Raw genomic sequence first — 13,086 nt, 5'->3', positions numbered from 1 at the left:
CGGGAATTAGTTCTATAGGAACATTCACACAGCTACACAAATAGTTCTGCTGTTTTGTTTGTCATATCAAAAATGGGGATACAACCAAAATGGTAATCCAGAGGGTACTAAGGACGTTTATCATAGTAACTGCCCGATGACATAATATATAGCAGTAAAAGAAAATGAGACTGCTCTTATATACTGATAGGAAATCTATTATAGGGCAGCCCTGATGGCTCAGCGGTTTAGCGCCGCCTTCAGCCCAGGGCCTTATCCTGGAGACCTGGGATCAAGTCCCACGTCGGGCTTCCTGCATGGAGCCTGCTTTTCTCCCTCTGCCTGTGTCTGTGCCTCTCTCTGTCTGTCTTGAATAAATAAATAAAATCTTAAAAAAAAGGAAATCTATTATACTATGTGAGATAGACTATTAATAAAATGTAAGCCAAGAGTGTTATCATTTTTATTAAATGCCTTTATTTTTAGATATATATTAGCATCTTATGTTTTTAGTACTCTTTGTCTCCCTATCTGGGTCTGCACTGTGATTATCTCTAAGTGGTAGGATCACAGAACGCTTTGGCTTTTTAAGATTTCGGAATTATGTGAAATTTTTACAAGTACATGTTAGTTAAAAAAAAGACAAAAATAGGAAAAATGGGAAGAACACAAGAGCATAATGTATTTGAAGTTACTGATGAAAAACTGCTTATTTTAGAAGAAGCATATAAGTAGCAAAAGCAAGTCGTCACCACCTACAGCTGATGGTGTACTTTTTCCCATATCTGGAGAAATGTGGTCATTTATTCAAGGAAAGTACTAAATCTCACTTTTTTTTTAACCATTTATTTCTAAGATAACTTTTTATTTGTGAAACTAGTAGTTTTATTAAGTCAGGGACAGGTGATGGCACAATGAAGACGAGCAACTTTGACCTGGGTGATCTCTTTAAAACAGTCAACATGGTGTTTCTTTGGAACCCAAAAACATGTCAAAGAAAACCTGAAAGAAAGTGCCTCAGAGCTAAGTCAATCTTATTAGTGAAGCACTTGGGAAAATATGTTTTGAACAGGTTATTCTGAAATCAAATAATACTCCTATAAAATGAAATAAAATATGTAGGTTGGCCAACTGATGAAGTCACTGAACACTGTTTGCAGAACATTTAAAAGAGTCATTTAATCATTTTTACACCTGGCAGTATTCAGGACGCAGCTTTGGCAGTATGAAGTAATAGGGGTGTCCTCGATTAGATGGAGAATTGTCTTGAATTTTGTGCTGCGCTGCAAATCACACAGAAGAATCCATGACATCCAATGCATAACGCAATACATGCCCACAGGGGTGCATCATGGTTGTTAAAGTAAAGAGGAAGCTTTCAGATAAAAACATCTTTCTATTTAAATGAAGAGTTGCCTAGCTGCTGTCAAGCTGAGTGATGCATCTCTTGTGGCTACTGTGCTTGCAAGCTGCCACGGTGCCAACAGCAGGTAGAAGTGATCTGATGGCCTGGGTACTTGATGGCTAGGCAAATCTTCCTAGCTACACATCTTCAGTTTCCCACATATATAATAATAATAATAATAATAATAATAATAATAATAATAATAATAATAATTCCTGCTTCTTAGAGTTGTGTTAGACATGGGGTAACTCTGATGAGACCCTCAGCACACACAGCACTCCTGTTAGCTCCCTACTGGAGTCACTACTACTATCAGAGGAGGAAAGAGTTCAGCAGCACCAGAGCTCCCCAACTATTAAGACACAATGAAGACTGAGGAATAACAATCGGATTTGCTAATTTGTAAGTCACTGATGACCTTCAAAAACACAGGGTGTTCCAGGAGTGGTGATAGTAAGGGAAAAGATAAATCACGATAAACATAAAAGGAGCTGATGTGGAATATGTGGCAACTCTGATACTAAGAGAGGGATATAAATAATAGGATGTTAGTTTGAGAGGCAGAGGACCAAGCCAAGCATTTTTCCAGGCAGGACGCACTGATTATTTTCAACGTCAAGATAGAAGCTAATGGAGATGGATTTTATGGAAAGATTCCTGGTTAGGTTCAAGGATAAAATCCACCTGGCTTCTCAAATGATGAAGGTAGGGAAGGAAGTACTGTTTGTTTATCTCTAACATATGTGTAGCTCTCTTAGGGCTGTGATCCTGGGCCATTTTTTGTGACTGGGATTTACTGAGAAGTTGTCCAAAAGCTTAGACTGTCTCTGTATAAACATACAGACATATACACACAATACTTAAGAACACAAAATTTTGCATATAATTAAGATAATTTATCAACCTCTTTAATCATCCACGAACTACTTGTCTCTCTGAATTGTCCACAGATCCCAGATAAAGTCATTCTCTCTTAGAACTTGGAAATACTTTTGAAAAATAGGAATTTGGACTTGTGTATGTGAATTAAAATTTGCAGTTCAGTGAGAGGTAAAAAATATTCCTATGAAATAGCTACAAAACATATGTATTCAACACATACATAGCTTTCTCAAAATATAAACAGAAGACGTAACTCTTCCAAAGTTAAGAAGTAAATGCTCCATATAACACAGAAAATGTTAATGCAACTAATTTTAATTGTGTTCTAATTGCATTCCAAACACTTTTTCGGATATTCGTAAAATTCACATGTGGCTCATGTTATTTCCCTACATTATCAGGTATAGGAAACTGAGGTTCAGAAGTGTTAAGTAACTTACCCACTACGGGAATGCAAACCCAAACCCATCTAGTTCAAAAGTCCAGAGAAGACTCCTTACCTCTCAGTAAAAGGTAAGAATATTCTAGGCCACTATATACAAAGGAGTACTATTAATAGAATCTACATGAGGTTAATAAAGGCTGCTTTTTCTGGAAAAAAAAAAATCTGGTCAAAATGCAAAAGAACACTCTAAAGAGAAGAAAAGCCTGATGTTAAAGATCAATTATCCTTGCAATTCATTATTTAAATTCTTCAGGCTTTGAAGGCTTTGACAAGGTTTTTCACTATTTCCTTGAAATTCTCCTCACCTCCTGACTCCTGTGAAATTACTCTTGTCTCATTTTCCTCTGAGTCTTCTGACCCATCGTCCATCAGCACCCCCATCTCTCCCTGCCTTTCTGGGAGAGGTATTTCTAGGGTTCTGTCCCCAGTCTCTCCGCACTGCTCTTGCTCTCGGGTAGTCTCACGGCCTACAGGGCTTCAGGCGCCACCAAATGCCTGTCTTCAATTCACACCAAGCTCAGCAGTTCCACATACACCTGCCCCACTGTCTACGGCAGAACTCCACTTGGGTGTCTCTTAAACTCTTAACCTCAGTACCTCAGTGAACCTCACCTTCCCCATTCAGAGCTGCTTCTCCTCCTGGGTCTCCTGTCTAGTTAAAGGTACCAGGACTGAATCAATTGCCCAGGCTGGAAATCGGAGAACTCATCTTAAATTCTTACCACACTTCCCTTCCATTCACCCACAAAGACATGCAACTCATCGCTAAGTTCTGTCAACAGTTCTGTATTCTTGGATCTGCATGCTTTTCTCTCTCCTCAGCGCTTCTACTTTTATTCAAGCATGTATCATCTTAAACTGTATTACTCCAACACTCCACTGACTCGTCTTTGTCTACTGTGTTATCCCCTTCCAATTCATTCTCCTTCCTGCATCCAGCCTACTCTTTCTAAAGTATAAATCTGATTATGCCCCTGTTGTGTTTTAAGTCATCTGTAGACCCCCTTTTATCCAGAAGAATCTCTTTACTGCAGCTAGAAGACCTTCGATGGATCAGCTGAGCTTCCCCCCCGGCACACCTCTCCTTCCCCGCACACTCAATACTACAGCCAGGCCAAACCACATTCAGTGGCTCAAATACACCTGGCTCTCAGAGCCATGTGCTGTGCTGCTCCTTGGGCCAGGCATGTCTCCCTTCCTTCCTCTGTTTCAAAAGACTCAATAACAGCCTTCACACTCAGATCTGCTAACACTTCACCCGGGATGTCATGCCAAGTTTGGTGCTATTCCCGTGGTCATCTCTGTCCTAGCACTCTGTCTCTGTGTCATGGCACTTTGTCATACTGCACTGTAGTAACTGACTCATCCTTCTTTCCTATTGGGCTATCAGCTCCTTGAGGGCAGCAGTATCCCTACAGATTCTCTGACACTCCTCTCTAGTACAGGGTCTTAGATGTAGTTGCCCTTGATAAAGAGGTTTAATGAACAAATGGTTACATTCATTACCTAATCTAGTGAATGGATGGAAAAATTCATTACATAATATGACTTCAGCCTTTGCTGTATCACTCACTGTCATATGATTAATGAATAAGTTGCCCAGAAATGTCTTGCCCTATTTTCTTCAAAACACTGCAAGTAAATTAGAAAAAAAATAAAAATTAAAAAATACATGGCAATTTTTTTTTCTTTCTTAAGCAATTTCAATGTAGAAGTATTTTTCACACCCAATGGACTTCTCATAAAAGAACTTAGGATAATGGTTAGAAGACCAGAGTTCAAACTCTGGCTTGCAGCTCATTAGCTACCTAGTCTTTGGCAAGTTAAGTGACCCCTTTGAGCTAAAGCTGGCTTAACTACCACTATAATTACGATCTTCTCAGGGTTTCTCCCTCTAGGACTAGATTGAGGTAAAATAAAATCATGTATAGGAAAGCAGTTGAAAAACTGTGTCATCATAAAATATGAGGTGTGTTGTATTTATTCTTCATTTTAAATTCCTGAAGAGTAATAAAATTCTGTAAATAAGATATATGTGTTTCTTAATGCCTCAAAGTAAAAATTGTATTCTCTGGGAAATAAACAACACTGGGAATAATTTGGGTGAAAAAAAAAGTTTAAGGAATTTTTCTAATACTTTTACAAAAGTTTAATCCTGTGAAAATTTTGAAATATAACAATGCAATTTATGCCCCACCCTATCACTTAAGAAAGAGACAAATTATAGGAATATGAGTCATCTTCATCAATAATCTTATGATAGAAAATTACAAGGAAGAAAGAAAGATTATCAAAGAATTATTTCAGATCAACATAGAATTTTGCTATCAATTCAAAATAAAGAAACCTAAGGAGAGTCACGTAAAGTCACATCATGCATTTCCGTAAAAATAATCCAAAGTCAAACAGTATTTAATTCTTATATTCCTCTACTAATAACCCTGCAGATCAAACTAACAGAATTATTTTTAGCATGTTTAAGATTATTATATCATCTCAATATAAACTCTTAGAATGTCTTTTCTATGCTTCATACCCCTAAAATGGAAAATGTACAATTATTTAAACATTGCTGAACTAGAGCAAAGAGAGAATATCATTTAGTACCCTTAAATTCAATGAATTTTTTTAAGTACCTACTATGTAAGTGGAAATGGCTATAGAGCCTACTGGATATAGTGTCCCATTTTCAATATATTTAGATTACCTAAATATGTATATTTTACATACCAACCTACTTTGACAAACAGCACTCATCCTGGATATTTAGGGTTGATAAATAAACCAGCCACAAACAGAACCATTATTTAATTCTAAAAAGAACAACTTTTTCACCATTATGAAGGTATAATACCCATTCTATATGGGATTGTTACAACTTTCCAATCCACCATTTTTAAACCACTAAACAGACAGACTTTAGGCAGAAAAAAGAGAGTAAGATTAACACACCATTAGGGGGGAAAAAAAAGAAAAAGAAGAAGAAGTATTTTTTTTTTAAGAAGAAATATTAACTGAATGGTTCTTCCTATCCAAGTTAAAAAAGTTGAAAATATGTCATAGGATTCTTTTACTATTTCACTGGAGTTACAATATAGTACTTGATCTATTGTATTATACATTTCTTATCGCCCCTCTGAAACTTAAGAGTCATTTCGGAAACTGAATATTTGTGGATTATATTGCAGAAGTACTGTCTTACCAAAGAAAGGATTTCTAATGCAACTGGACTAAACCAATAATTGTAATGGCTCAAATATTTTTATCTTTCAAAAAATTTGGTAACAGAATGACTTTAGTGTTTTGGTTATTACTTCTGGTCAAATTTAACATACAACATCCTCCAAAACAAAATATCTCCTATAATTAACTACTGAAAATATAAGAAAACAGCATGCTTTCAGATTGTCTCAAATGTTTTGCATAGGACATATCTAATTTAAACAGCACGTCTGTAAGGAGAGCTAATTTGGGTTAACTGTATGGCATTTTATTAAAGAGCACTGCCATATTGAATTTATTTATAAAATATCCATCTTACTGTATACCCCATACTTTGGATAAACCAAAACAAAGGAAGGTTTACTTTTAATTACATTTTAAATTTTGAATCCTTGGGCTATTTATTACACCTACTTATTATTATTATTGAAATAGGTCATAATTTCATATTATCTATATTTCTTATAATTTCTGTTTTATATTCAGCCAAGGGTGACATTCCAATAATGTGAATGCTTTAAAAAGAAAACAATATTAATATTACAAACACAAATATTACTAAATATAAAATCAATCATAAGCTGAAATTATTTTTCCTCCCTCTGGAAGGGACTTATACCCAAAGTGTGAAGTTTGAGTTAATCAGGTCTAGATTAACATAGTATGTAAAATGTATACAGAGAATGTTTAGATTGTCCAAAGTTCTCTTAGAGCACTAAATTAATTTTGAGGCAGAAGCAGCAGCAGGAAATCTTATCTGTCCAATAGATGACCAATACTCTTCACTCTTTAATCTGCTTTTCTGTCTTGTGAGTATACACAGCCTGTTTAATGGCCCTATTCAGTTTTACAAGAATCCACTGCAGGAAAACCAGAATTAAAATAAACCTAGCCAGTCATATATTCTATCTTTATATTTAATTTAACATGAAAGATTTAAAAATCCAGTCTGTATCACTCTGAGGAATAAGTTCCATGTTAATTTTCCTGAATACTATTTTTATCCTTTTGTACCCAAAGGCAGATAGCTTGATAGATGAGTTTGCCTCATACTTACTGCTTACATTTCACCTTTAATTAGACTGGAAAATCACACACGGATATGCTCTCAGTCTACTCAACAAACACCAAGCCCCGACCCATGCTCTCTGACAATTGACTTTTTCCCCAAATTCTACTTAGATTTGCCCTAAGGACATTTGGCACTCTTATTTGTCAAAAAAATAAAAACAAAAAAAGTCCTTTTCTTCACTAGAAAATGTTTTTTCCTCATTTACAATTTTTTAAAAATATTTTAAACACACACAAAATCAATTATTCATGATTATGGAAAAATAGGATATTGTGGACACTGTATCAAAATCAGCAGCAACGTTTATCTAGTTTCCATTTTCTCAATCCTAACATGTTAAAGAATATCCTATTATCTGTATTTTATACCTTCTACTTCTTCATTCTGTGAGCGCCTTCTTGTCTATTTCTCACGTTTACAGGGACTTTACCAAACACTTCACATAATATTTTCATGACATAAATAAAATAATGCTTATTAAAATGATCCTGAAGGAGATTATGGAGGAAGGAACGACCAGAGCTTGGTAGTTTTTATAGCTGGAAGTCACAATATAAACTTGAGAATACTTAAAAACTTAATGTGTAAAAACAAAACAAGGTAAAACTGATATATCTGCCACTTTTAAGAAAGTCTTTCAGAATTTAGAAATAAAAATTAATATTTAAAAATAGTTTACTAAAAAAATTTTAAAAAATAAAAAAATTTAAAAAAATTTTAAAAAAAATAAAATAAAAATAGTTTACTGTTGACAAAGTGCCATCACATGTATTTGGATCAGGAGTTATTTTTAAACTTAGCAATGTTTTGTTGATAGAATCTCAGGAGAGATATGAAAAAATACTTTAAAAATAAGCAGAATACTTTGTATCTAGAACTACTTCCAATGTTGACATCCCTTTCAAAACTTGAAACACAAAACTAATAGCTGATAAAATTTGCAAAAACAACTATCCACAATCACAGCTCTAATCCATGTACCTTTCTGCTTCAAAGTAACTCCCTTCTGCTATCATGTAGATTTTGTCACTAAATACAACAAATAGTTTTTCCCAATTAAATAGTGCTCATAGCAAATACAGATTTCCTGCAAAGTAATATAATTGTGGCCATTTATTAAATGTCAAATGCGTGGACCTCCTTATGAAACCAAGTTCTAAAATAAAGTAATAGTTGGATGTCAAAAATTTAGGGAAAGTAACCACAGTATCTTTTAGATGAGTTAATAGCAAATAAATATGAACTAAAATAATTAAAATAATGAAGCAGATATCCTCCAAATAGTTTAAAATTCTTTGTTTTCAATAGCACTTAACTTGTTTGGCATACTTTCTTGTACTGACAGGACTTTTAAAATAGACCCAACTTGATATCATAAAAATACAGTTCAAATGAAGCATTTTATTACTGCTATGTAAAATTTTAAGTAGAAACTATTCCTTTATATCTTACATAACCTATGACTGCTATCTTAACCCAAAAATTCTGGACAGTAGTAAATCAGCATGTAAAGCTGAGGAGGTATTTCAAACAATGTATTTCCCCCCAAGAGTGAAAATGCTGTAATGACTGATCATATTTTACAGAGTTTTAAATTAATATGTAGTTGATTATATTTGTTTACCTTCAGTCATACAGGATTGTGGTGGGGGAACACGGGTGCAAGTGTTTCATTACAGCATTAGGTGAGGTCACCCTTTTAGTTTCACCATGCGGGATGACAGATCAAGCCGGGTTGGTTCCTGAATTCAGGTGGATGCTGGATTGAGATGATGTGGCACCAAGGTAAGGATTCATGGAGTTATATCCACAGGATATATGCATTACGTGATAGTAAGAGACATTTACAACCCAGAATGTAAGAGCAGGGCAGCCTCAAGTGACATCACCAGATCATCTGCAGCGTCAACCAACCGACTAGAATATATATCCTCCACACAGTGCTCCCTCTGCCTCAGTCTCAGCAAGGCTTCCTTTCCTTCACCAGCATGAGAGAGCATGTGTCTTCCTTAAAAGCAAGGCATATGCTTCCTCAAGTGAAAAGCAAATATGAAAAAAAAAAAAAAAACAAAGGGACAGGATAAAAAACTAGACAGAGCACAATTTTCACTAACTTGACACTCAGATAACAGGAATAACACCAAAATGTTACAGGAGAAATCAACTTGAATCATCCAGACAAGAAATGAAATAAACAAATACATAAGGAAGGCAGAAGAGAAGGGAGAGAGACCAGCTGAATATCCCTGGGACTAAATCTTATTTTCTTTTAACTCTGACAGGCTCTAGAACCAGCCAACTGTGGGAATCTTGCCTTTCTTTCAAAAACCATTTTTAAATTAATGGTAATAAAGGGGAGGAGGACTTCGTTGCTTCCTTTCAATTCTCTTCAAATTTATGCACAACTTATGTTTTACTTACAAGCATTTGTCACGGCAAAACTGTTGGCTGTCTCAATGTTGTCCACATGAGGTACCAAATTAAAAGGAGCTTCCGACGCATTGGGGCTGGTGTTATGAAGAAAAATTGCTAATCGAAAAGCCGTGTATTCCTGATCTGTGTTTCGGATGAAGAGACCACCTATTAAAAACAGCAGGAAAAGCACATTCGGTGTTTCCTCTTGGAAATGCAAGAGCCACCCCCATGCACTCTCAGATCCACTGCCTTTCAGCCACACACACAGTTAGGAAGCTCTCCCTGCCATGGCTCCAGAATGCCCTTTGTCCCCGAGGAGCACGCTTAGTATTTTCGTCTTTAGGACAGACAGCTCAGCGCTTTCCTGTCCCAATTTGTCATGATCACAATGACCTCTGAGGCCAGGGAGCATGTTTTCCTTCCTCTCCTGCCCTCTCCACGATTCCCGGCACATGCTCATCAGCCAAGCTGGGGCGTGCAGAGGAGCAAGAGAGAGGGTGTGCATCAAAATGCAGAGACAGGGCCCTGGGGACACGCAGGGCAGAGGGGGTCGGGAAGGAGAGGTGAACTTTGTTTTCCTGCGGCTCGTGGACTCAGCTTAATGAGCCCGCTTCCGTGCCCAGTCCACGCGAAATGATGCAGTGTTGAGGCTGGGCTTAGCTGGAAGAAATTCAAGAGCTGCGTCCCATGCAAAGACAGGCGAGGGGAAGAGCAAGGAGAGCCGCGGATGGGCAGGGTCCCTGGCAGGGGAGTCCAACCAGAGGACTGTGGCCAGAAGCCTCGAGAGGAAAAATAAAAGGTCTCCGGGAAAGCGAGGGAACTTTGTAATCGGTTAACCCGCCGCTGCGAGCGAAGGCAGGGGGTGCGGGTGGAAACGCTTTCTGGCCCAAACAGTGTCTTTCTGGAACGGCCGGAAAGCCGGGGAGTCCAGCACGGGAAGAAGTGTGTTTAAAATACAGAATCACAATTTTAAACCCCCCAACAAACTCGAAATCCTTTATGCTCTAGAGGAAGCAATGAGAAGAAATAGCACATTCAATGTAACCGAACCCCACGGAGGGTGGTGGTGGTGGTTGTTTTTTTCCCAACTTATTCCAACCCTACTCCAGCGACTTGCATCGATGGTGGCGGTGGGAGCGCGGCCGCGGAGGAACGAACGGGTGGGCAGCCTGTGCACATTCCCAGCGAACCTGCACGAAGAGGCAGTCTTCTGCACCGGGGCGAGGGGAGGGGAGGCGCCGGAGGTCTCCCCGAATTGCTCACCCGCAACTCGTTTAACTCACTTTCGGATCCCTGCTGCCGACACCCACATGCACGCCCCACCGGGGCAGAGCTTACCTATTTGCACGCTGCTCGGAAAGGCTCCCATGGCGAGTCCCCAAAATCCAGAAAACAACAAGACAATCTGTCTGCAAATAATCCTCATCTTCTTTTCTCCTCTCCCCGGTGCGCTCTCTCTCTCTCTCTCTCTCTCTCTCTCGCACTCTTCCTAAAGGCTGTTCAGAGATGCATTGACGACGATGGCGCTAAAATTAAAAACAAAAAAAAAAAAAGAGAAAGAAAAAAGAAACAAAAAAAAAAAAAAAGAGAGAGAGAGAGAGAGAGAGGAGACAGGTGTGGGTGGTTGGTGACGGTGACTGCGCCCCTTCAGCAATCCATCGAGAGCTGCCAGATTTTTCCCGCAGTCTCCATAGCCCTGAGAGCGGTTTCCTGTCCGGCTGCAAATGTGGCACATGCAGAAGATGGTGGTGGCGCGTCTAGTGGCTGCTCGCGGGGACGAGACATGCGCCCTGTCCTCGCCCCCCTCGCGCCCGGCCCGCCGCTCGCCTCGGCGCACACACACCCCGACACTGCGCCGCGGCCGCCGCACGCGCGCCCCTCCCCGCGCGCCCCCCGCCCGGCCCGCACCCGCGCGCCCCTCCCGGCGCGCCCCTCCCCATCACCCCTCCCGGCCCGCGCGCCCCTCCCCGCGCGCCCCTCCCCGAGCACCCGGCCCGCACCCGCGCGCCCCTCCCCAGCACCCCTCCCGGCCCGCGCGCCCCTCCCCGCGCGCCCCCCGCCCGGCCCGCACCCGCGCGCCCCTCCCCGCGCGCCCTCCCCCAGGCCCGCCGCACCCGCCCGCACTCCCTCGCGCGCCCCGCTCTTCCCCGGGCTCGAGCCGGGCGCTCCCAGCTCACCCCTCGCCCACTCGCTCCTCGCTCCTCGCTCCTTCCCCGGCTCGCAGGGGACCCACTCCGAGGTGGGCACCCCCCGCGCCCCCGCGCTGCTCTCCAGGCGCCTCCGCCCTGCTGCGCTGGGCAGGAAGGCGGCCCGCGGGCCGGGGGTGCAGCCCGTACAGGGACTCGGGGAGTCAGTGGCTCCCCAGGCCCCCGGCCCCCTGCCGCATCCTTGCAGGCTCGCGGGGAGGACCGCCTGCCTCCCTCCCAGACAGCCCTCACCCTCCTCCCAGCCTCGCCCTCTCCTGCCGCTGGGCTGCGCGCGGGGGACTCCGGTCCTCGCTGCAGCAAAGATTTCTCACCAGCAAACGGCCCGGGAATCGGGAGAGCCTGAGACAGGAATGGATGAGGTGAAGGGGCCCCGGGAGGGAGAGGAGGAGACAGGAAGGCTAGAGGCAGCCCGAGCAGGGCTGAGAGGCTGGGACCGAGGAGGAAAGAACAGGAGGAGGTAAGGCCGTGGAGAAGACCCAGGACGAGGAAGGAGGCTGAAGACCGGAAAGTTCATTTAAATAGCAAAGTTTAGGATAATGGAGGCAAGGGGAAAAGCCTGAGAAGCGGGAACGCAGGGGGCCCCCAGTCCCTAGCGGAGAGGCCGGGCACTCCTGAGGGCAGGCAGGAAGACTGGACTGATGGACGCCTCCTTTCTTTCCAGCAGCCCATCCTGGAGGACACCTTTCCTCTGCGCTGTGGTCACTTCGGGAGTAGGACCTGCAGGGTTCAGGGGTTCAGAGGTTGATGGAGGAGGATGGGAAGGACAGTGCTTGGGGCAGTGGGCACTCCACTCCCTCCACCCCTAGAGGACTTGAGCACTGCAGTGATGCTGTCAGTACTGTGTGGACTGAGTAGAAGAACGCCCATTATCCTAGAAAGTTTCAGGGCCCTGGTGTCCCTTCCTCCCCAGGGGCACCTTCAGGACTTCATGTCAGCAGGCTGTGTTGGAAGGGGTCTGTACCACACCCCAGAGAGAAGTAAGGCAAGACACGTCTCTCATTTCTTCTGTGTGGTGTGAGGTCTCCTGACTACAGCTACAGTCCCCTAATTCATTCAAGTGGGAGAGAAAGTATTTTAAACTTTATAGTTCTTTGAGTGCTGTTCTTGGATCCTACTATCTTAGAGCCTAGAAAGTAGGGTCACATGAGTTCATACCAAGCTTCTGAGCCATCATTACAGGAAAAGATTCTCCTTAAAGGTTAAGGAAACCGAAATACTGTTTCCCATTACATTTTGCAAAGGAATACAGCAAGTCCCCATGTTTACCTCGTGTAACATTTGGGAAAAAGCAGAATGGATTAGATTAAGTGGAATTCTTACAAGGGCCCCACCTGACATTGAAGTATGCATTACCTTCACTCTCTTCAAATCTCCGGATACAACATCCCACGAATTTACATGTATTTGTCATTTGTAGAGGACATTTCGTAAGCCCTGCTAAAACTTCAGAGTACTTTTC

The 13,086-nt window shown here is 41.6% G+C and overlaps 1 protein-coding gene across 14 annotated transcripts in view; it reads right to left on the bottom strand.

Annotated features, from left to right (window-relative positions):
* Positions 1–12,075, bottom strand: part of GRIA4 (glutamate ionotropic receptor AMPA type subunit 4) — a 374,556-nt gene extending 362,481 nt beyond the window's left edge. For 5 of the 14 annotated variants that reach the window (XM_077893296.1, XM_077893292.1, XM_077893294.1 and 2 more), the window contains exons 1-3: positions 11,598–11,888; positions 10,759–10,946; positions 9,427–9,585 (exon numbers count right to left, since the gene is read on the bottom strand). In XM_077893296.1, the coding sequence (XP_077749422.1) occupies positions 9,427–9,585; positions 10,759–10,846 (247 nt within the window). In that variant the 5' untranslated portion in view covers positions 10,847–10,946; positions 11,598–11,888. Of the gene's footprint in view, positions 1–9,426; positions 9,586–10,758; positions 10,947–11,534; positions 11,553–11,597; positions 11,891–11,938 lie in introns of those variants that run through there. The other 9 variants (XM_077893291.1, XM_077893289.1, XM_077893290.1 and 6 more) reach the window with 5 other exon arrangements.
* Positions 12,076–13,086: the final 1,011 nt, after the last annotated feature.

This window comes from Canis aureus, chromosome 3 (genome assembly GCF_053574225.1).
Source record: "Canis aureus isolate CA01 chromosome 3, VMU_Caureus_v.1.0, whole genome shotgun sequence".
Classification (NCBI taxonomy): Eukaryota; Metazoa; Chordata; class Mammalia; order Carnivora; family Canidae; genus Canis; species Canis aureus.
Note: the sequence above shows the minus strand (reverse complement) of the source record. Positions and strands in the feature narration are given on the sequence as shown.